This window comes from Phascolarctos cinereus, unplaced genomic scaffold (genome assembly GCF_003287225.1).
Source record: "Phascolarctos cinereus isolate Bilbo 61053 unplaced genomic scaffold, phaCin_HiC Scaffold_4;HRSCAF=312, whole genome shotgun sequence".
NCBI classification, from domain to species: Eukaryota; Metazoa; Chordata; class Mammalia; order Diprotodontia; family Phascolarctidae; genus Phascolarctos; species Phascolarctos cinereus.
In genome coordinates, this window is record NW_027555847.1 from 366,650,975 (window position 1) to 366,677,232 (window position 26,258).

Here is a 26,258-nt window from a genome sequence, read left to right on the forward strand (position 1 = left end):
CATTTTTGTCATCACCTGTGCCTCTGTTCTGAAGGCACCAGCATCTTTCCAGTGTCTCACATTCATTATTTTAGCATTATCCTCACTCTCCTTCACCCCATATATTCAGTCAGTTATCAGAGTTTGCCCATTCTACCTTCACCACATCTCTCTCATCCAACCTTTTCTCTCTACTCATGTAGCTACAGCCTTAGTTCAGGCTTTTATCACCACTCACCTACATTATTGCAACAGCCTCCTCCCAGGTCTTTCATCAGTCCTAAGGAAAATTACTTTGGCAACAGTGTGAGGGATAGACAGGAGTGACTTCCCTACTTGATCAACATCAATGTCTTCTTTCTTCTAGAATAAATTATAAATTTTTCTGTATAATTTTTAAAGTCCTACCTAACTCAATCACAAACTGTTTTTCCAGCCTCCTTGTATATTATATTATTTCTCCTCTTTCACTTTACAATCCAGCCACAATGGCTTTCTCCCTTTTTCTCAGATGATATCCCATTTCCTCTGTCCCTCCTTCCTGGGATGCGCTCCCTCCTTACCTGTACCTCATAGGTCCCTCTCTTCCTTTGAGGTATAGCTCAGGCACTTTCTTCTACATGAAGCTTTTCTCAATTCTGTCAACAGCTAGTGTCCTCTTCACAGTACCTTGTAATTAACTAGTCTGTATGATATATGTGTGTCTATAAAGTCAGTCAACATTTATTTATTAAGTATGTACTATTTGTCAGGCACTGTGCTAAAAAACTGAGGAAATGCAAAAAGGCAAACACATAGTTCCTGCCCTTAAGGAGCTCACTTCCTAATGAAGAAGAAAATTTGCATATAATTATGTACATAGATATCTGGCAGCTAGGTGGTGAAGTGGATAGAGTGCTAGGTCTGGTGTCAGGAAAGCTCATCTTCCTGAATTAAAATCTAGCAGTGTGACTCTGGGCAAGTCATTTTAGCCCTGTTCTTCATCTGTAAAATAAACTGGAAAAGGAAATGGCAAATCACTCCAAGATCTTTGCCAGGAAAATCCCAAATGGGGTCATGAAGAGTCAGACACAACTGAAAAATGGCTCAACAACATGTGCATAGATATATGCAGTGTAAGAGATAATCTTATGAGGAGAGTACTAGCAGTGTGGGAAATCAGAAAAGGCCTCTTATAGAAGGTATTATTTGAGCATAATCTTGAAAGAAGCCAAAGAAGCCTGGAGGTGGAGGTGAAGAGACAGAACATTTGAAAGAGAAATACTAATTTTCCTAGTAGGTTAACAGGTTTTTTTCCCAAAAAAATTGTTCTATTTTTGGTTTTGAATAAAATTGCTGGAAAAAAAAGTATTTAAGGCAAGCAGTGATTAAAATATCCCTATTCAATTACATCTTAAACACACTTCCTGAACTGAAAAGCAGTATAAACCAAGTAGAAGACATTTCAAATTCTTATGTCGTTTCTTTGTAGAGAGGGGAAAAAAATTACGTCTAAGGGACAAGGATGGGTACTAGACTGATGTAATTTCATTGGTATAAGGAAGGAATACTCAAAATTAGGAAATTTCCTTTACCAATGCAGGTTGATACCTCGTATGGTCTTATAGAATTGCCTAGGGACTTGACCAGGATCATACAACTAGATTGTTTTAGAAGAAGAAACTGAATGGATTTTTTTTTGTAGTTCTAAGACCAGTTCTCTGTTATACTCTTCTGCCTCTGAATAGCTACAAACAGACATATACAAGCCAGTTTTAGTGTGATAGTAGTAGTGATATATGCCTCAAGTCCTTCCCAGCTTACTGTTTCACCAATGCATATAACCTTCTTAGTGATATGGAATTCCAGAAAAAAAAAGCCAGAACTCCTAACTCCAATATATACAATAATAGATTCAATGTAATTCAGTGACTCTGTGGTCTCATTCATATTCTCTCACTAGTAGAATCCATCTTTTCCTTCTCATTTTTTGTAATTCTTATTCAAGTTTTTTTAAAGAGCTTCCAAAGAGGATCAATGGAATATTTTGGAGGCCCTCCTTGAATACATTTTGTGGTTACTGGTGTAGCACTGATCAGAGGTTCATAGGATCATAGATTTTAGAGCTGAAAGTGGTCCTAGAGTCCTGGCATTCAAGCTGAGGTCCTTTGAACCCCAAATTAAGCATCCATTGTAGAGCACAACACTGCCTCAGTGTAATGAGTTAATGGTGAATACATATTAATCTTTCCTTAGGTATGTGGTAACAGTATTAGAACAGAAGTTACCTTAGAGTTCGTATAATCTAACTGCTTCATTTTAAAAACATCACCACCGTTATAATACATCATGAAAATGAATGACAAACTTCCTTTCTCCATCATAAATTTCCTTGGTGCCACTTCTTACACGCTGACCATCTTTGATAAATTCTGTAGCTGATTCTTCCCATCCTTCATTTCTCCATTGTCTTCTGGGTCACTTGCAATATTGATTCTTTGAAGATAAATTGTGCTTCAAAGTTAGAAAATGAAGCATATCTAGGACAATGTATCTTTAAAAAATTCTGTTCCTTTTTTGAACCTGGGAACAGGTTGGGATTGTATTTGGACATGCATTCGCATATGCTCGAGGTTGTTTTTTTTAAATATATTAAAAATAATCAGCTAGGTTCCTATATAAAAGTACACATTATTCCCAATAGTTAAGTGAACAAACATCTGAAAAGAAAATTTCAAACTACTACCAATCACATGAAAGAATATTCCACATTACTAATAAGTAAGAGAAATTCTAATCAAAACAACATAGATTTCACCTCACATCCAGCAAATTGACAGAGATGACCAAACAGAAATAGTCAATGTTGTATGGGTTGCAGAAATACCATGCACTGTTGGTGGAGCTGTGAATCGGTCCAACCATTCAGAAAACATTTTGTAATTATGTGAGGAAAGTGACAAAAATGGCCAAACCTTTGACTCAGAGATTCCACTGATAGGTATATGTCCCAAAAAGGCCAAGGGTAAAAATAAAGTCCCCGTGCACATTTCTAGTGTCACTTATAACAAGTAGCAAAGGACTAGGAAACAAAATAGGCACCTGTAGATGGGGAAATGGATTAACAAGTTACATAATGTAATGTGATATTATTAACTAATAAGAGTAATTCCTAACACTTATATAGTGTTTTAAGACTTGTAAATCATAATAGATATATTTTCTTTTTGATTCTCACAATACCTTGTGAGGTATGTGCTATTATTATCCTCATTACAGATGAGATCAAGTGGCTTGCCTGGTGGTACAATGCTAAGTAATTGTCTGAGGCAGATTTTGAACTCAGGTCTTCCAGACTCTCAAGTCCACTACTCTATCCACTGTACCACCTAACTTCCTCTAAGGATAAGAAGTGATGAGTAAGAATAATGTAAAAAAAAAAGTATGGGGGGAATCTACATGAACTAATAGAAAGTAAAGTAAGCAGAACCAAGAAAACAACATACCTAACGACTACAACAAAATAAATGGAAAGAACAACAAATCAATTAAAACTGAATGTTGTGAAATTATGACAAAATCTGGCCCCAAATAAATTATCTGAGAAGGTTCTTCCCCCTCTTCTTCCTATAGTAGGAATGGTGGGTGTGGAACACTATATGATGCCCCCCTTTTTTCAGTTTGGTTTTTTTTGGTTCTTTCTTATGATAGCTCAGTGCTATGGGGAAGAAGGAGAGGTATGCTGGAAATATAGGTGATACAAAAAAATAAAAGATATGATTAAAATGCATTTTAAGAGGATAAGAGACAGGAACCAACCCTGTGATTTTATTGATATAGGAAGCTTCCAGATAGGGACATTTACTCTACCGGGGTGACTGAGTTTTAGAGAATTAAGGGCAGCTAGGTGTGTCAGTAAATAGAGCTCCTATCCTGGAGTCAGAAAGTCCTGAGTTCAAATATAGCCTTAAGTACTTACTAGCTGTGTGACCCTGGGCAATTCACTTAATTCCTGTTTGCCTCAATTTCCTCATCTGTAAACTCAAACAATAATACCTACTTCCTAGAGTGGTTGTGAAGATCAAATGAGATAATACTTGCAAAGCATTTAGCACAGGGCCTGGCACATAGTAAGCACTTTATAAATGTTAGCTGTTGCTGTTGTTATTGTTGTTATTATTATTATTATTACTTGTAAAGCACTTAGCACAGTGCCTGGCAGAATAGTTAGCACTATATAAGTGTTACCTATTTTTAATCGTTATTATTATCATTATAGAATTGCCTAGAGAACTGAAAGAGGTTAAGAAGATGGAGAGGTCAAGTAACTTGTCCAGGGTCACATAGTCAGTATGTGTTAGAGGCTGGCCTCAAACCAAGATCTAAGATCTTCCATCTCAAAAGCCACTTCTCTATTCAATCAAGTTTAACTACTTCTCATTAAAAAACAACAACAAAAAAAATGTTCTACTCTGATTCCTTATTTTTGTTCAGAGGTGACCCTGAGTTCTTGAACTCTTTACTAGTAAAGCTCTGATTCGAGCAGGCCCTACCAAATTGGAAAGGCATAAAATACAGTTCTTCCACAAACTGTCATATTCAGAACAATAATCACAATTTATATATTTTAGCATTTGGACACATAAATATTTGTGGGATTGAATGTATACTGTGATTCCTTGACAATCCTATGAGTTAATTATTAGTTCCCATGTGGAACTCCATGCAACATGCTGCCTCATAGTCTAGCTTATTCTAGAGGAAACTGATCACTAGAATGTTGATCCCGGTGTAAAAAATATTTTGCACATACCAGTTATAGAGGAATTGTGATCTTTGTGGGTAGAAGTAATTCCTATGCATGTAAAACCACAGACCTTTTGAAATATTTTAATTTTGAGATGGATATATTTCATTCCTATAGTAGCAAACTAATATTCTTACTTTTATAATGGTTAACCAATCACAGAATTTCTAAATTAGAAGAGGTCTTCTCATGCAGTCCCTATATGAAAATGAATATACTCCATAGCATCCGTGATTGATGATCAACTATCTTCACCTGGAAAACCTCCAGTGATGGGGAGTGCACCAGCTCCTAAAGTGATCAGTTCCACTTTGAGATGGCTACATTTGTTACGAAGTTCTTCCTCATAGTGAGAAATCAGTCAATTCTCAAAGTTGGAAGTGACCTTAAAAAAAATCTAGTCTTTGACCCTCCAGTAAAACTTAAAAAACAAAACAAAATTGTCCTTAATATTTATTATAGATTAATTCTAGACCTGTTGTTCCTGGCATTCTCAAAACTGAGAGTAGTTGATGAGTGACCCATGCATTCATGTTGCTTCAGCTCTTTAGACTAGTCCCTTTTTACTTTCTCGTTAGAATCATTTGTGTCTGTTTTGTCAGAATTTTATTCTTGAGAACGTCCTATATCTCTTGAGCTGACTTCCCCTATAGACTCTTAGACCACGATGTTGTCTACTTATTTGTTATTATCATTCTACTTATTTTTCTCTGAACTCTTTGAAATTTTATCTGTTTTAGGCTTAAATAATCTCCAAATGTACCCAGTCTTCCTTTCCTAAACTGTCAGAAATTCAAAGATGGCATGGTCACCTCTGATTGTTTTTTTTTAGCTTGGGGAGTAGTTTCTTTTTGTTAGTCAATAGTAACTCAGGAATAACATGTCAACTTAAAGGGAGGTCTCCAGTGAAGTACTTTTGATACCTCTCCTTTGTCTTGTACTATGTAAATGTTTTTGTCAGTGACTTGAATGAAGGCATAGAGGATATCCTTATCAAACTTGGGTGAAATAATTAACAAGATTGATGGCAAAACCAAGCTCTATATTCTTTATAAGCCAGAATGTTGGGCTTAATGCAATAAAATGAAATTTCAAAAAGATAAATATAGAGCATTACACCTGTATTCCAAAAATCAATAAACTGAAGGGGGGGGACATATGACAAGATAGTTCATCTGAAGAAGACCTGAGAATCTTAGATGACTGCAAACTTAATGAGTAAATAGTGCAATATGTATGCCTTGGGGAAAAAAAAGTAATGCTGCCTTATGCTACATAAAATAAGATAGAGTCCAGTGCAAAGAAAATACTAGTTCTATGATATTCTTACTTTATCAAACCACTTCTGGAGTATGATGTTCAGTTATGAGTATAAGCAACACTAAGCAAATAAGTGTCCAATTGAGGGCAACCAGAATGGTGAATGTTGGTATGCAAACCAGTTGAAGGAACTGTGCACATTTGGTTTGACAAGGAATGATTTAAGAACAAAGATTTTGATAGTTGTCTTCATATATTTAAAGGACTGTCACATAGAAGAGTGCTTGAACTTGTTTTGTATGGCACCTGAGTAGAGAACTTGGAACAATGGAGACAGTGAAAAAAGGCAGATTTCAGTTTGATGTTCAACAAACCAGTCAAACGAACAAAAAGCCTTTAAAAGCATTACAGCCTGCCATAAGTAGGATGGACTACCTTTGGGTGTAACAGGCTCTCCTTCCCTTAAGTTCTTTAAATACAAGCTGAGTAACCATGTATTGTAGATAGTCTAGAGATAGACAGGATTATTATATAGCTAAAGTTTGGACTAAAGGATCTTTTTCTTGGAAATTGTGTTTCTCAGTTCATTTTATTCATCCTTCGCATTTTGGTGGATGAAATTGTCATTAAAACAACTGAAAAAGTTACTTTCTGATCTGCTTTTAGCAGATTGTAGTGTTTATATATTTGAAGCCCTTCACCATTATATGTATATCAAGTTTGTGTTCTTACATCCTGGTGTTTTCTTTCTTGTTTTATTTATTTATTTACTCATTCATTTATTCATGATTCATTCATTCATTCATTTATTATGCCTCATTTACATTTTATCACAAGTCATTACTATTTACTAAAGATTCATAATATACCAGTCAGTACTCAGAACATATAGGTTCCTTGCCCTCTAGTTTGTCATATTTCAAATTGTAATGACTTTCCTTATTAAATTTATTTAAATAGCAATTAATGCTCTAGATGAATAAATTTCACATCAAGTATAGTTTTTGTAGAATCTGATACGTATTTCATAAATCATTTCACAATCTCTATAAATCTGTTAAACAGCAAAAATTTCTTGTGAATCAGTCTTTTTGGTGATATTTGGAATTGAATTCACAATAACATTTTAACTGTGTCTGAAGAGGCACTGTGAAATAGAATATTGAAAAACTCCTGAAAGTTTTTTTGAGTGGCTTTTTTAAAATCATGAATTATTCAGATCATTTACTACTGATTTCACCAAGTAAAGGGCAGACACATCTACTTTCTTTGGCCTTCACAAACTGGGTTACTTTAGGACTCAGATTTAACTTGTTTTCTTTTTTTCTTTTGCCTTTTAAAGTGAACACTTGAGTGTTTACTTTTATGATGAAAAATGCTGTTTGAGATCTACCTTAGCAGATACTCATCAGTAACCTTTTAACTAGAAATCAGTGAACTGAATATAAGTTCATGAAGAAAGACTATATATAAAAAAATAGATTTCTGTTTCAGAAGCAGTTATTTGAGTAAATTGTTCACATTTAAATATAAATTTTTGTTAAAAATCTGAATACATTGGCTATGTTCCTTTGAATTAAAACAGATGAGATGAGATTCTGTGGCACTGTACGATAGAAAGCATCAACTGTTAAAAGCCATAGTTGCTTTCTTCTTAGGGATGCTTCCAGTTACTAAATTTCCCAGTAGCTCAGCTTCTATTTAAGTAGACCCTAATCTTTCAGGGTTAGTTTAGAAATGAGAAGAAACTAAAATGATGATGGATGCCTGTATTCTCCATTACCAAAATCAAGATTGGTCTAAACCAGGGGTGGGGAACCTGTGGCCCTCTAGGTCCTTGAGTGCAGCCTTTTGACTGAGTCCAAGTTTTACAGAACAAATCCTTTTATTAAGGGGATTTGTTCTGTGAAGTTTGGATTCAGTCAAATGGCCATACTTGAGGACCTAGAGAGCCATGTGTGCCCTCGAGGCCACAGGTTCCCCACCCCTGCATCTAAACACTGACCTTCACTTTTGAATGGTCTGATCAGAAGTGGACAGGTGAAAATATTCTGTTCTTGATTGTCCTTTGGCCAGGGATGCTTACAGACTGCAAATGAAGTGCCAACAGCAGCAAAATCTCACCCCCTCCTGATAGTATAAAGTCAGCAATGGGTATTCTTTGGCCAAAATGGCAAATTCAGCAGGAGCTTTTCAATAGGGATTTGCAGCATCTTTACCATAGCTGTCAAGAACCTTATTCAGCAGTGTTTTTGAAAATCTACTTCTGTGTAAAAGTGACTGTATAAAAATGACCATAGTTGTGTTTAAAAGTATTTTAAAGAAATCCAAATTGTGAATTTCAACAGTACTTATTTTATGGTTAACATAAGCAAGGACTTATGTACACATCCATATATTCAGCATTCATATGTTTTATAGTAGTTCAGAATTTTATTTCCATATTAACATAAAGCCTTCCAAAATGCCTAGCTTTGTAAAGTCAGTTCACCATACAAAGCCACCATACATCACTTAGGTCTGTGATGAAAGAATGGAATTGCAGCTGTGTGAGTACTAGAATACCCAAACATGAATTAAACTCACAAGCATTTGGCAATAGTTCAAAAAAAGAGCTTAATCTGGTTTCATCTGAGACTGCTTTTATCTGTTCTACAACATCCCCCCATGATGTTGTGTCTGATATCTGATACAACGTAATGGGAATGACGTAAAATTAGAGAAAACCCTAAGAAACCTAAAGAAGTTTCCCTTGTCTAAGGAATTTATTTTCAGCCTGCAGTTTTCAATCTTGAAATTCAAGGTCATTCACCTATTAGATGAATTAATTATAAACCAAAAAAAAATCAGTACTTATTTTTACTCTCATCTCCCTCATATTTATAATTAAGGGTAAATACAATAGTTTTAAAGAACTCTGCCACCCACTCAATATATTTAAAGCACCAGTTGAAATGAAACATATAGTTAAGTGCAAGATGATTTAAAAGTTGTTAGCTCAACCTTGAAGCAGTTTGTTCTATTTTTTATTACCATTCAAGTATTAATTTGAAGTATATTCTCCTTTTCTGTTACTCAGGTTTAATTCATGATTTCATTTCCTGTTTGTATAGAGAGTTCAGTGGCTGATGTGAGATTTGACAAAAGCTTTGTGGGTGGGGCTAAAATAAAAAGGGGGCAAGGTTGGGAGCAGGTTAGAAGCACAGTCAGCCCCAGATCCCATGTAGCAAACAAACAAACAAAAATTCATACTGACAAAGAGCCCTGCAGGATGCCTGAATGTGGCACATGGGTTGCTATGCTAAGATTGGCTCTTTGCTGTGAAATGAAAAGCATGAAAACCTGACTGATAAATTCAGCTCATTTGATTCTTGGTTTTGAAGATTTTAAACAAAATTGAAACTGTTTTACTATGAAGGAAAATAGGGGCCCCATTAAGGGGATTTGCTTTATCATTTTAAAGACTGTTAAGCAGAATGCAGCACTATGACTTTAAGATTTACAGGTTAGCTCTGAGAGATGCAACATCTTGTTTCCAGTATTTCCTGGCAGAATCTGGCAGCTTAGTGGTGGGACCCAACATAACCACAGAACATGAGCTTGCACTATGTGAAAAGCTAGAACCATCCTAATCCTATTTAAGGCAAGGATTAGAATGTTACTTCAAAAAACTAGAATTGGCACATATGAGCTTAACTTTCAGACATGTTTATTAAAAGTAAATAAATATGGTCTTCTGAATACAGAAAATCAGAAATTTTATTCAAAATTTGAAACTTGATGCTATTCAATGTAAAAATTATATTTTAGGTATCAGATTCTTTCTGGAGTATACTAATACTTTAATTGTGCTTTTTAAAAAAAATCTTTTCCTTTGTGGCAGACATTTAGAAATCTCTTGTATGCTGAACAATAGTAACTACCCATTGTTCTATTTAAACATATTTTACAATGATATATATATATGTATGTGTGTGTGTGTGTGTGTGTGTGTGTGTGTATATATACATATATATGTATGTATATACATATATGTATATATGTGTGTATATACATATATATGTATATATGTGTGTATATACATATATATGTATATATGTAGACAGAGAGAGAGAAAGTGTTTTCATTTTCCTTAGTGGAGTCCTGAGAGTGGCCCCCTTAAGTGTGTGAAAATACTTGCATATGTCACTTAGAAAAATGCCTGTTGTTTTAAAGAAAAACAAAGACTTTGAAAAGAAAGAAACTGGAGGTTGCTATGACAAGGATGGTCAAGTTTAGGGCCACTAAACAAGGGCCATAAATACTTTTTAAAGTGAGATCTGTTCTTCTACCTATATAATGAATATATATGAATAGGACCTGGAATACTAGACTGTTAATGACTCTCACTTAAAGTAGCAAGAATTTGGAACAAGTGCAGTGATCAAAATACCTTTTCATTTTACTCTTTCCACACACTTATGCACAGTTCTGTTGGGTATGCTTCCCAAAGTAGAGCATTTATCTATATGCAGAACTAGCTGTATTCTTACCAGTAGAAAACATTTATGACTAACCCCAAGACTGAACTAATAGCCAAACTTATTTTAGTCATATTTCTTACCTCTTAGGGTGAGAAATTTATTACTTCCAGAAATTCTAGAGACGCTTCTTTGATTTCATGAGGCTACTTTCTGATTTATGGTACAATCCATATTTGGATTTGTCATTGTACAACATTTGGCTTTTCTGTAAGGATAGAAGTGAAGAAACTGTGTGAGAAAGGAAAGTATGCAGATGCCAGGTGTGTTAGCTGTGTGGTAAATAATTAAAATACTTTACTACAATTTTGAGCTAGCATTCCAAACATGAGATTTTATTAAAATATGTTTTATTAGATGTTCTATGACAGATTAAAAATAGAATCAGTAAAAGAGAATGTCAATAATGATTAGTTTTTTAATTATGTCTCATACACATAAAAAACTCTTGAATTGAAAAATTGTCTTTATGATATTTAACTATATGGTCATGGAAAAGGTATGTTTTAATTTCTGATTTTCCAGCTTATGGGTCATATTTGACCAACTGCTTTCACTAGAAGACATGCCACTTTGTTGAGCTATTTAGGAATCAAAAAGACTGTCTTAATTTAAAACAAGGACCCTTTGTTTTAGTTGGTGACTGCCTTGTGAAATTTTTCAGTTCTCAGCGGGTTAACCAGGGAACAGGGGCAGAGTCATAATTGGCCTATTTAGAGTATTTTGCATGTGAATAGTGTGTTAGTGAAGCATTACTAAGTCTGTTGTGAGTGACATGGTGATTAGAATTTAGATTAGGGAAAACACATTCTGTACTTTATCAAGTACAGTAATTAGTTCAGTCAGTAAAAGTTGATTACAAGTAACGATAAAGTTAGAATTTTGGTACTTAATTTTAAAATTTCTTTATTAAATAGTAAATTTGTTCTTAATATAAATGGTAGTATCTACACCTGTTTTATTGCATATCAGAATAATTAAAAGAACAATGTGTTCAATGCAGAGTATAATCAGGGGATTTATGTATTATGGGTAAGTTTCAATGTAGTTTATAGAACATTTAATATTATACAGTATTTCTCATGTCATAGCATCATAAGGTTTAATAATCTGTTACATTGTAATTAGTTAAAGTGATCTATGAAAGTTTCTTAGTGTCCAGGTAAATTTTGTTTCTGTGGGTATTTATCTCTTGAGTTGACAAGAATCCTCAGGAGGGTATTCCATTTTGTTTCTATTTAGGCAAAATTGTCTAAAATTTTTGTAAATTCAGATATTTATAATTTATAAAAGCAATTCAAGTTTATGTAGTATTTGCATTTTATGCCATGTTTCTTAAAAGTTATTCATTGAAAAAATTTGTTATATGCAGATAGACTTCTAAAAACAATAGAGCTACTTTTAAACACATATTGATACATAAACTACATGATGGAGTTTTCCTATGTCTGAAAAATTCAGATTCATTTTTGGTTTCTACAAAAGACACGAACAATATGCAGACAAAATTTCTAAATCTGGTTAAATGAAAATTGATCTTATGTAAATGACATTTTATTATAGTGGTAATGAAGAATACTAAAGTCATTGTGATTTTTTTAAAGGATTTTAAAAGAATTACCTTCTACCTTACTTCCCAATATAAGGAATCTAAAGTCCTTTGTGATGGCTGCTTTAGACAGATTTTTTTTTTTAATGCTTCAGTTTAGCAGATGCTGTTTTCTTTATTCCATGGGTTTAAGTGCTAACAATCAGTTCTGGGAGGGTGGGGGAAGTTGGGGGGGGCGGTAAGAGGGAAGAGAGAGTAAAGAAAGAAAAGAAAAACTTAACCATATATATATATATATATATATATATATATATATGTACATATATATATACACACATACACACATATATATATGCATGTATATATATGTATATATATATATATATATATATATATATATATATATATATATATGTATATGTATATATTCTTTCTTTCTTTTTATCCCTTTTAGCAAAGTCTCCTTGGAAGTGACATGGATATGGGCAATCCAGGAGCTCTCTCACCATCCAAACCTGGTTCCCAGTACTATCAATATTCTAGCAATAACCCCCGGAGGAGGCCTCTTCATAGTAGTGCCATGGGTGAGTTCTTCATATATTTGAATTCATGATTTTGGCTGATGGGTTTTTAGGAACATATGATAAAAGAAAAAAAACTGTAATATTTGTTGAAATGCTAACTCCTCTCCAAAAGGAGTTAGTATATAGATCTCTTCTGCATACCAGGCTGAGATGTCAGGAGATTTATTCTCCTTCATTAGCTTATTCCGTGTTTTTCTTTGGCTGAACAAACAAGGCCAGTTTTTAAAAAATTCATAGAGAAGACAACCTTCTAAATCAAACCATTAATAATTTGAACTCATTATTCTATCAAAATAGCAGGGATTTTTTGTTGTCGTTGTTTTGTTTTGCTTTGCTTTGTTTTTAGTTCCCCAACAGGATAGGAGTTAATAGAGTCTGTGGCATTTTACCAATATACTTTTTTTTAAAAATCCAGGCTAAAATGCTAACAGCAGCAACTAGGTGCTTTATGGTATAGCATATTTCATACAGGAAAAGCTTCTGTTGCTCACAAAGTCGTTCATCTTCTTGCAGAGGTACAAACAAAGAAAGTTCGAAAAGTTCCTCCGGGTTTGCCATCTTCAGTAAGTACTGTCTGTTTCTGAATTGGCTATTGCTTTTTTTTGTTTGTTTTATATTTTTATCAGAAGAAGATAGAAGTGAATTATATAGTGTGATCTCAAAGCAACATTTGTTCATAGAAAATATAGATGAAGTAGGAATAACCTGAAAATGCTGCCATTTTACCCAACGGTAAAGTGATTAATTGCCACTGTGGAAGAAGGGGTGGCCATGTGGATTTTTAGCAGGGAAAGCTGTGAAGAGAGCTTTTGAAAAGATGCCTAAAGTTTGAAGAGTTTTACCTGTTAACGTCTTTGGAGGGAATGAGCATTAGTTTCATGTATTGGTTAAATGCTTTGTCAGTATTATGATGATTTATGGATTTGCATGCTAAAGGAGATTTGTGAAGAGGATTTAGGAGAAATTTACATGGTTTTCAGCCCATAGTGCAGGGAAAACATCTCTATTTTCTACTGAGGGTGCTGAATGAAGTCTGTAAGGGTACTGCATCAATAGCTCTCTGGATATGTGATACCAGGTGACAACTAGAAGAATCCAGCTGTAACCAAAAGCATTCTGGGTTATTTTAATAGATGGAGCTATGTGCAATAGTTACTGAGAGTTTTCCTCCATCCCCAGCACCAAAGATATGATAGAAAAAGATAACCTAAATAGTTTTCTCCAGGCACAAAGCTAGAGGCTATTTTAACTAAATAAATTAGATGATTCTTATATTGAAATCTCTGATTTCATAGATTTTCAGCTAACTTATCTATGCATTTTATTTAGCCTTTTGTTTAGGAAGACTATTTCTAGTGATATTCTTCTGGGCAGAAAAATATGTTGATTTTTTTTCTTTTCTTAAAGACCTAATCTGGAACAAAAAGAAATTATTCTGACACATATTTTTAGCTTTTATTTAATTTAAAATCCTTTGAGGTACTGGCAACCTCTCAAAAATATCACATTAATAGAAACATACTCATGAGTAGTTATATTTCTAAGGTATATTAAAATATTTCAAAATATATCAGCAATTCTTATAGGAATGAGTTTTATTTAATTTTTAATAAATCAGAAGAATAATGGATTTTGCATGTTTATTGAGATCAGATAAACCCAAACACCTGTGCATTTCACTTAGTTTCAACAGTAAATTTATAAATTAATTCAATTGAAATGTGTAAGAGTATGTTTTATAATAGTTACATAATTTGATAATGTTGGAGAAATATTATGGGAAATTTGAATATATGGACCAATACACACATCATCAAAATAAAATGCTATCAGTTATGTTCTTCAAGGTCATTTTGGGCACCCAGAGTTATATCCTTCCTCCTTCCCACCAGAAAATGTCAACATAATGAATTTTTATTTTAAATGAACTTGTTTTTTTAAAATGGTCAGCTCCCTAAGCCCCAGATGTAGATTTAATTTGTATGAGTTTTTAACTTTCAGTAGTTTTCATAACATTTTCAAATGATACAGCTGTATATAATGTGAATATTTTTAAATACAAAAATTTTACCTTTGAATGATCTGAAATAATAAAGTAGTTTTTTGCTATAAAATCTCCAGTATTGCTACAAGGCACAAGTGCATAAAGATGCTGTGCCTAATTTTCTGTCATATATTAAAAATTAACTGTTAGATTTTTTTCTTGTGTTCAAAATTATGCAAATTTCTTTCTACTACATAAGTAGTGCATTTGTGTGGTATTAAGTCTGTTTTCTACTTGCTTAATCATTGTCAGACAACAATTTTCCATAATTTGTCATGAATTAAAAATATTTCCCTGTAGACAACTGACCATTTTAGGACAATTATACTGGTACTATTTTACCTTGCTCTACAGTGAGTTATTGTAGTGTTGTTGAAGTGTTGTGATATGTTCAGAAAATCTGAGTATCACCCTGTTCTAAACCAATATTGCCTAGTAATTAGAACTCAGTCATGGAATGTTCATCTTGGAATGTTCTACCCCTCTGCTGTGGTAGCATGTTCAGGAGACGTTCTTGTTGCAACATCCAACTCAGCTATACATCTGAAGGACTCTGATGAAACTTTTAAATAAATACAAGTTTTATGTGAGTGGGCAAATATTTACATGATAATTTTGCTTTTGGTGGTATAGGCTGGTTAAAGTTATTTTAGAATTTAAACATTTAAGTTATTGGTACTTGAAAGTGGTTGAGGGAAATTCAGTTTTAATAACAACTCAAATAAATTATTCATTTATATTAGTTTTATCATAGACAGATTATCACTTATAACTCAGAGCTCTTTCACAAGAACCACATACCTTAGATACTTAGCAAAATGTACTAATTCACCCGATGATAGATTACATTAGGAAATGAGAGTCTGATGCATTAGCCCAATAAGCCTTTATTTCTACATTAGCCAAATCAGTTCTATTTCAGCTCAAAGAAAACGATGGATATTTATTTGATAACATGAACCAGTATTTGTATAGTAGATAATGAAAGGTTGGGGACAATGAAAGGTTTCTTTTGGAGTGATTGTAGCTGGATAAAAACATTTACAATTTCTCTTAAGAACATATTTATAATGGTAAATAGTAATAAATCTGTCACAGTCTATTATGTTATCTCACTTGATTGGGGGGGGGAGTAAAACAGTCCACTTTTTTTTTCCTTTAAAAAAATTAAACTGTAAAAGTCCACTATCAGATTGTTATTCATTGTAGATTTTAGATACAGAATCAAGACGTTTAGAGGTAAGGTTGAAATTCCATCCAAAACCCCTCTGTACTTGGATTCCTATTTGAAAATATTGCAGTATCTATAGGAGAAAGAAAATATAGGCCTAATTCCACAGCATGCTGTAGGTCTGGTAAGATAAATGAATGTCTTTTATTTTTCATTGCAATCTGAGATCTCAAAGCCCTTTCTTAACTTGATTCATTTAGGTGATTGCTTAGTATCCATGTCGTAGCCTCCACTCCTACAGACAGGAAGGGGGGGGGGGATACTGATATCCACAGTACAGAATCCTACAGTTAAGATTAATGTAAAATTGCTCAGAAGCAAAGTCTGCAGGAAATACCACCTTATTTTCTCAGGAGGTCCTCGTTCAATATTTCAGAACAGTTTTCAAGTTTTTCATTTCAGTCTTTGTGAACTTTCTTTTAAAGAGCTGCTTAATTTATCAGTTTTTTTTTAAAATAACTAATTTGTTAGATTTATTATTTTTGTTTTTTGACCACAGGTTTATTTTCTGAGTCAAATCTTAGCATGTGACAGTGTTGTAATTTTCATCAAGCAGGTCCACAGTTCGAGTTTTCACACATCCTTCATCTTGAACCAAAAACTTAGTGAACTTGTTGCCCTTTCCACTCATTTATCTTTGTATTACTAAATGAATTTTTTAAAATAAGTTGAATCCATCCAAATAAGAACTAGAGTTTAGAAGGAAATGTCTGTCATTAAACCAAATTTTACCTTTTTTAAAAAAAATCACATTTTGGTAAAAATCATTGCATTGTCATTGACTACTAGAGAAAATTAATGAGATTGTGTCATCCTTCAAAAAATAGCAAGGTACTTCCACATCTTTTCCACTTAAAATGCTTTCTTACTTCTTGAAAAATGATCCATTTAGCAACATAAAAAGTGCAATATAGGTGCTTCTAAAAATTTTATACCCCTACTTATAAATGAACATTTATTTTTCTGTCTCCTCACTTTAGTTTTGAAACTTGAAATAAATATATTGCACAGGTCTAAACTTGAGCTTCAACTATGCTACTTTCGGATGTTCAGTGCAATAGTCAGAAGTAATATTAATAGTTAATCAAGCTTTTTATTACTTTTTTCACCATTATGTCAATCTGCTGCCAAAAGAAAGTGATTGGTCTCATGGAACATAAATCCCTCTTCATAGAAACAAAGTTTAAGAAATATATCACTATCCCTTTTCTACACAAACTTTTAAAAAAGTATATCATCTGTATTTTTAAGGGTAATCCTATGTGTTGAAATTTTTTTTTCAGATAGGTTTTTTAAATGCTTTAAATATTCAGTTTGACAAATCACATATCAAATGGTCAGGGATATCTTTGATCACATAAAATCTAGCTAAAAATCTGTTTTACATTGAAGATGCCAAAATTTTATTTGACCACTGTAAGCTAACTATTTTAAGCCTCTAAATTAGTTGTTATCTGGATTTGAAGGGTAAAAATCTACTTTCTGTAAAATTTCAAATTCTTCTTTGATTGTGATAAGTAATTGTTTAAAAAAATTCTAAAGTATGTCACAGTTTTTTCCCATTGATTCTAATTCTTCTTCACAACATGATTAATGTGAAAATAGGTTTAATATGAATGCATATGTTGAGCCTATATCAATTTATACACCAAATTGGAATGGGTGAGATGGGGAGAAAATTCGCAACTCAAAATCTTATGAAACTGAATGTTGAAAACTAAAAAGTAAATAAAATTATTTTAAAATTTAAAAAATCTAAAGTCTGAATCAAATTAAAAAGAAAGATTGTCTAAGGCTTCAGGTCAAGACTAGCAGTGTTGGAAAGTATTAAAAGACCTCTGTAAAAATAAAATTCTGCAACTGATATAGTCAATTAAAGCAAAATAGATGTTAGAAAAAAACTTTTTCTCATCTCTAATTAAGAACTTCAAAATGATTAGGCAATTTCCAAATTCACCAGCCATAGTTGAAACTGTTGAGAAGAGAATATTCATCATTTAATAGACTTTTTCAATTTTTTAGGTTATTAACTTGAAGAGTGATACATAAATACACACATACCTTTAAAGCAAAACATGCAGTGTCACTAAATAGTGAAGATAGTATATCAGGTCTGTGTTGTGTAGTGAAGTAGGAAAGTAACCATTAGGAGTAAAAAGTGAACAAAAAGTAAAATCATATATACACACTACCAGAAAACTGTGACATTTTTATATCAAACCACTAATATTAGGTTAGCAGATTTTATTCACCTTTAGATAGACCATACCCATTTTCTGCTTCATAATATGGAAAGATGAGAGATTTTTTTCTCATATAAAAGTTGTCATTTGTTATGATGTTTAGGATGGAGATAAGGGTAACAGGTATAAATTTTATATCTGTAAAGAAAAAATGCTTCCACGTTAAGTTTTGCCTATGTGCAGACTGTGATATTTCAACTCATTCTGAATTGTATTTTTCATAATTCTTCTTTGAAAATATTATAAATGATATTAATATATGAAATGCTAATATTTCTGCAGTATTCAGGCAAATAAATCAGTCAGTAAACATTTATTAAGTACTTGCTGCATGCCAGGCATTAAGTTAAGACTTAAACATAAATATCTGATCACAGTTTTTACTTCCAGTGCTAAGGAAATTTACTTTCAAGGTTGTCTATTGTACTGCATAATTGTAGCTAATATGGCTTAAGAGTCTCTGCTCTAGAGTATATGAAATTTAAAGTGGAGAATCTATATAGTCAAGCCTAAATCTTCTTGAAGATTACTATTCTATGATCTGAAAGTGATTCAAAAGACAAAAAGAATACACACGAATATATGACAATGAAACCTATTCTTTAATCATGTTGTAAATGTTAGGTTTCAGAGTTCTTTACTTCTTTTTTGGAGTTTCATAATGAGGATATATCTCTTCTCTATAATTTTGCACTCTGAAATAAGGTATCTTGGAATTTTATTGATTCAATCCATCATCCTATTTCTTGTTGGTATATTGTTACCTAGAAGAGAGAATAAATGTGAAAAAGGAAAAGATAGTAGGTTCCTTGCTGGGAACTTAACATTTGATCATTGCCATTGCACCAAAGTTGCATGTATGTATCATATGCCCTATGACATTTTTTTTAATGCAAATGTGTAAAAGGCTGTGAAAAAAAATAACCAGAACGTCCTCTTGTTTTTATAGAAATAGATTCCCCCAAACAAACAAATGAACAAAAAACAGCTCCTTAGCCAGTATCCTCTTGATAACTGTGGCATGAAGTCCTTCCTGCAGTGGTCTATTCCAGGTTACTTTGGGACCACTATTATGAAATATTTTATTTTATAGTCTATAAATACACACCACAAAAACATATGTACATGTGGGGGGAATGTTGCTGTTGTTTTGTGTGTGTGTATGTGTAATACATTTGCTAAGAACTATTAAAATTTTGCAAAACTAATACCCACATTAGTAGTAAAACTAGCCTTGAGAAACTATACTTTGTATATCACAGTTCATTGAGCTTATTCTTCACTAAAGAGTGGAATTTGTCAGAATGACTCAGTTAACCAAATTGCTAAAGAAGCTTATTATCAGAAATGTACACCTCGAAGTTGATTCCACCCTTCCCTTCCTTCTCCCATGCAGCAATAGAAAAATGTTTCAGTATACTGATTTCCAACCTATGGGCCTTAGGGAAAGGAGAAGTTGTGTACATCAAAAGTCATAATTTTGATATTAATTTTAAAAATACAGGGTGTTAAAAGTATTTGTTTTATACATATGCAATAAGAATTGCTAATTTTTATTAACATAATTCTAAAGGCTGAATACGTGTTACATACATGTATACACTTTTAGTTTTAGACTAGAACTAGACTTTCCTTGGTATAGGGAAGGCAATTTCTAACAATGCACTCAGGTTCCAATTTTAGAGACCTACCTGGAGCTCTGAGAAGTTAAAATGGCTTTTTATTTACTCTGCCACACTGCCATGTGTGTGTGTGCGTGTGTGTGTGTGTGTGTGCATGTGTGTGTGTGTGTGTGTGTGTGTGTGTGTGTGTGTGTAATTGGCTCAATCATTGCTTTTCTGGTGGGTATATTGTTAACTAGAAGAAAAAAATAAAAGTAGAGAAGGAAAAGACATTTGGTACCTTGCTAGAACTTTATAACTGTGATAGTTAACACTGGATTAAAGTTGCCTTCACATATGAAAAAGGGGGATGAGACAGATGGAGGTGTGTGAAAGAAAAAAATATATAACCAGAATATCCCCCCATAAAAATATGCATATATGTGCATATATGCAAAGTTATATACATATATGTAAGAACACGGATATGTATGTGTAACTTTTAAAAATGTATGTGGAAGATACTAACAAAATATAGATTCATTTAAAAGCATTACCTAAATCGTAGCTTTTTGTTCATCAGAAATTGTTGTGTACAATCCATGAATTTTTGGAGTCATTATAAAGGAGTCCTCATACTCCAATGTATTTGAAATTATATTACTAGTTTTGCAGGGCATAAGTCCACGTAACTTACAAAAAATATGGGACAAGAAATTAATAAAGGCAGAGGATAGAGTTGAAAGATTATTGTACTAGTATTTTTCTCATTTTCAAAAGTAAGGAAAAAAACTGATCAAGTTTCAATACTTTGAGGATTTTAAAGAGTACAGTTTAAGAGAGTAGTATAGTTATATATTTTTTAAACTTTTTGATGTCAAATACTTTAAAAAACATTAAAGTTTATTGAACAGAAACATAAATTTGAATTTCTAGCACTCTTTCTCCCACTGATCGCCAATCATTGACAGATTTCTACAGTTCCAAAATTTCTTAGTTAAGTTTCCAAACAATTTTTTTTAAAGTTAGTAAATCAGAGTTGATTGTAAACTAGTGGGCTGGGTAAATGAGATTCTCTTAAAATTGTAGAACTGATGCAGAAAAGGAGTAAGGAATTTCTTCAGTGACATCAAAGTAGTAGTATGTTTTTAAGGATGATTAAAATGCAATTGGGCTGTTGACAGACACCTTTTTTTTTGTAAATAAATTGCACTGAATACTTAAACATAGTACAAAGTTACACTTGTAAGGACTAGCAGGAGGTGTGCAGCCTCCATCTTGACTGGTATAGGGTTGGATTTATTTGAAGCTTTGAAAAAAGGTAATGCAAAATTGACACAGTTCTAAATACATAATTATTTGAGGACAAAACGAGTTTGACAGTGATTTGGGATGTGTATGTGTGTGTGGGTGCATGTATGTGTATGTGTGCCTGAATGTGTGTTTCTACTGCTGATAACATAGGTGTGTACTTATTGAGTAGCTGCATTTTGCTGGTGCATATACTCCCTCTTCAGAGATATTATGGTAGTGCAGTAGATAATACACATCTTTTTAAAGTTTTGGCTAGAAAATATGGATTACGAATAAGTGTACATGAGAGGCATTAACTTGAATATTAAAATATGGGCTAAACATATCTTGAAGATCATAGGTATAACTATATTCAAATATTTTAGTCATATCTATACTTCTTACTAATAAGAAACTTTTTTAATTCTTTGAGGAATGATAGAGCTATATTATAAGCCACAGAGCCTAACACTAACTCTCTCTGTCTCTGTCTGTCTCTGTCTCTGTCTCTCTCACTTTCTCTCTCTCTCTCTCTTTCTCTTTTTCTCATTTCATTTAATCCTGTTCATTATTCTACAGAGCCTAAGTATAGCATAGTCAAGCACAATGCAGTCCCCATCACATAGTGAATAAAATCTTTGCTGGGTGTTTTGTTGTTTGCCAATTATATTTCCAGTTTCAGCATTAGAGGGGACATTTCCTTTTTGGTAGCAAATGACTTAGATATAAGGAAAAAAGCTATTTCTCTCCAACTCACCTCAAAACATTGCCCTACATTTCTTCCTGGTGCACTCAAACAAAGAATAAAATTAAGTGCTACATTTCATAAATCAAAATGTGTCACTGACTTATCTTGCTATTTATTGAATGTTACAGTGTTACTATAGAACTATTTTAATAACATCATAAAAGTCCTTGTCTTGAGCAACTTCTTTTTCTTAAATGCTTTCTAAATGTGCTTTCTACCTTATATTTGTTATGATAATATAATAGCTTTCATTCTTCCTATTGGCATACCATATCTTTATATCATTAGTTGCGCTGAAGAAACAGTTTAGAGTAGGTAGTTGATTCTTAGTGGCAATATCTCCAAGTCACCCCAGTTAGTGGTTTTAGTGGTATTAAATTTGGTAGTTTTAGTGGTAGCAAACTGATAGCAAAGGCTGCACTAATATTTACAAGAATTGCCTAATCTACATTGTAACTTAGGTGTAAAATATAGACATTTAGAATTCAAAACTACTAATTCTGGTAGCATTATTACAAGCGAAATTTAATATAAAATGTTTATCTTTAAATACACAGTGAAAGGGAGAAATAAAAATAAAATTTAAATAATATAGAAAACTCTTAAATTTATTTTACTACAGAAAACAGGATTTTAGAATAATTTTGACAGGGTAGTTTTGATTTATTGAACACATTTAATTATTCTTGAGAGTAAATGTAAGATAAAAATACCTTTCAATTATTGAGCCACACATCATATAAAAATTGTTTTTGCTTTAAAAAAAAGACACATGTTCCATTTCTTGTTATCAAGATATAAATCTTTCAGTCCTTCATTACTAAAATTTTCTTTTAGGGAAATATTAGTTTTATATGTAGTGACTTTATATGTATTTTACGCCTTTTTGTGTTTTTATGTTTTTATTTTTAGAAACATGCTTACTGTCAAGGACTTAAGAATAATGCCATTATTTGAAAGCTGAGCCCGTGCCTTCATTCCACTCCCCTTTCTGCCCCCCCCCAAAAATCTAAGAATATTTCTTGGGGACAAGAGTAGGTAAAATCCCCAGACATATATCACCATACATAATCCCCCCCACACACACAAAAGTTCTTTTTTTCTTTAACAAAAACAATGTTGAAAGTTTCTCTTTTGTAGCTTTAATAATAAACTAGGAGAAACCAAGATGGAAGAGCAAGTATTGGCAGCTTCATTCATTCATTCATTCATTCATTCACTCATTCACTCATTCACTCATTTAGCAAATGCTTTAATACTTCAGGTATCAGTTTCTACTTTTAGTAACTAAGGACAGAAATATATTGCCTTCAGCATTTCTTTCTCTTGAAGATATTCTCATATAAATGCTGCAGCACATGCCACTTAAATTCATCCTATTTGAAATCTCAATATTTTATCACTGAAAACTGGATGTTACAAGTAGACAGACTTTATAGTAATGTTTAATCCAAGCTTTAAAGAACTTCACGTTTTGTGGACATTTCATCATTTGACAGATTGCTAGGGTTCATGATAATGGTGATAATTACTGTTATTTATATAACACTTAAATATTTGCAAAAGTATGGGATATAAAATAACTCACTTAATCCTCACAACAATATTGTAAGGAAGGTGCTGTGATTGCCCCCATTTTACAGATGAACAAACTTGGGCTCAGAGGCTTTAGTGACAGTGTCCTGGATTACATAGTTTGGGGCAGAGACAGGATTCAAGGATAAGTGTTGCCTGGCTCCAAGTCCAGCAGCTCTGGAAGGCTTAGCAGCTGGGTATTATACATATTTGTACATCTCCTGCCCTGTGGCACCTGGCATAGCTCCTTGAACTTAGGACATTATTAGCAGCCATTTGCTGAATTAATGCTGTAGTCGATGGAGAGCTGACTCTGAGTTAGTAAAAGCTGAGTTCAAATATGTGTAAATCTGGGGAAATCATTTCATCTAATTGTGTCTCAGTTTCCTCATCTGTAAATAATAACACCTACGTTGTTGTTGTTGTGAGGATAAAATGAGATAAAAAGATGTAAAACACTTCACAAACCTTAAAGTAATTTTTTATATGCGCCATTATAATAGATTTAATAGCAAATTATTCTTTTAACAAGGATGCATAGCTGCATATAAATAGAATAAAAAGGAACTTTACTGCAATCTGACCAAAATGCCAGAAGAAAATGAATCTAATTCTGTCTCACTTTTTGAATTATCCATTGCCATTCTTCCTCCTTCATCCCTTAGGAAATAATTTAAAAATAATAATAATTCAAATTTCTATAGTGCTTTAGGGGCAGATAGGAGGCGCAATGGACAGAGTGTGTGGCCTGGATTCAGGGAGAACCGAGTTCAAGTGAGGCCTCACTTACTAGCTGTGTGACCCTGGATGAGTCACTTAACCCTCTTTGCCTCAGTTCCTCATCTGTAAAATAAGCTGGAGAAGGAAATGGCAAATCACTCCACTATCTTTGCCAAGAAAACCCCAATTAGGGTCATGAAGAATTGCACAACTGAACCACAGCAAGTAGGTTTACAACCCCCTTTCCTGAACAACAGCCCTGTGAATTAAGTGGTGAAAGTATGACTATACCAAATTTACAGGTATGGAAATTAAGGCTAAGTGAGAGTAAATAATTTTCCCTAAGTCAAAGGTCAGCATAGGTCCTCTGACTCCAGGACCATGACAGTTCTTTGCCACATTTTTTCCCAGTGTCTTGGATATCTCAGGATACTGTTCTTTTCTATTGCATTATGAGATATTTAAATAATGAGGTTGTCTTTAAAAAAAAAACAAACAAACAAATTAGGGAAATCTAACATAAAGGATTACAGCATAGCAAAGCCTGATTGGCATAAGTAGACATTTACTTGGGATGTAGTTTTCTGTGGTCTGGATGCCCCATAAGTGAGATTGTGCTTTACTGTAAGTGACCTTTCCATTCCCATTTCTTACAACATAAGTGCTAACAAAAACCAGGTAATTAGACCTTTTGCTTCCAAAATTTATGCACATCTTTCCTCACTTGAAAGTGGAAATCAGACCAAAGTGGATAGTCTATTGTAATATTAGTGAATAATTTATTTATTAGACATGGTATGATGTAAAGAGTGCTGGATTTGAGGTAAGATTATGCATTCCCATTATACCAGTTAATAGTTTAATGTTTCTCATTGCAAGTTACTAAATCTCTCTAAACCTCAGTTTCCTCATCTGGAAAATGGAGATGCTAGATTTTGAGAAAAGTACTTTGTAAAATCTTTATTATACAAAGATGCTATTATCATTAGTTCTTGAGGTTTTTCTCCTCTTTTAAAACGACATTGGTGTTATTCCGCAATTATTCAGAAGTAGGTGCTACTGAGTAATTGTAAAAGTTTCCTCTTATGATTAGGCTGTGCTAGTTCAAGAAATGATAGATTTTGAATGGGAAATTTCACTGCATTTTGCATGTATGAGTATGTGTATCAGTGCAGCAATTTATTTCAGTCATGAATCAAGAACAAACTTAAAGATTTTCAGCACCATGTTCTGTGGATTCCTAATACAGAACCCTGATATTCATACTGATATTTTAGGTAAATTTAGAGAATATCTTGGTTCTGACCTTTGCCCCGGAGTTTTATTTTAACGGTGCAGCTAAATTCTCACAAGGAAAAACATATTATCATCAGTTGGCTCTGGAAGTTTTTTGTACTTTTAAAATTATTTTGTTTTTGCAAGCACAGGCTTTTTAAGTCTTGCATTTTGAAACAGATTTGCATACAGCCATATTATTTGACTATCTTTCCTTATGAGGAAATCTTTTTCTTGCCAAATGTAAGTCATGGAGTGACAGGACATAAAATGAAAATTGTTTGGTGTGGTTCCATTTTGGCCAATATCTTCTCCCCCATCCCTTCTCCTTTGAAGTGCCCCCTCTGGTCATTTTACAATGAGAGAACCTTTCTTGGGGAAAGTGAACAGTCCTGTTAGGTTAGACTTAGCCAGCCCTCATTTGTAGTCATTGCCACCTTGTGGATTACAAAGGATATTGGTTTTCATAAACTTCCATTTAATTTTGGCTCTCTTTATTGCAAGTACACTCTGGCAGTGGATTGTTAGTGTTCTTCACCAAAAGGATCCTCTAGTTTGTACAGCAACACCTCATTTCTCCACTCACAGTTCATTTATGATTCTGATGAGAGTGTTTTTTCAGGAAACACACATTTCACTTTTTGACCTAGGAGCATCTGTTAGAATTTTTTTTAATACTACTTTGGCATTCTGAAAGTGTTAATGTCTTTCATATCTGTTTAATGCTATTTAGGGATATTTATGATCACCTCTTGGTTACTCAGGGTAAAGTGTGTCGCAATTTTTTTTAAACAGACAGGAAAGCATTCATATGAGGAAACAGATTGCTTTAAACATGTGCTTCCTGTGA

General features: G+C 33.2%; 1 protein-coding gene across 8 annotated transcripts in view; it reads left to right on the forward strand.

Annotated features, from left to right (window-relative positions):
- TCF4 (transcription factor 4) overlaps positions 1 to 26,258 on the forward strand; it is a 443,926-nt gene that overhangs the window by 271,299 nt on the left and 146,369 nt on the right. For all 8 annotated transcript variants that reach the window (XM_078153252.1, XM_078153254.1, XM_078153251.1 and 5 more), the window contains 2 exons: positions 12,549 to 12,678; positions 13,192 to 13,241. In XM_078153252.1, coding sequence (XP_078009378.1) covers positions 12,549 to 12,678; positions 13,192 to 13,241 — 180 coding nt within the window. The remainder of the gene's footprint in view (positions 1 to 12,548; positions 12,679 to 13,191; positions 13,242 to 26,258) is intronic.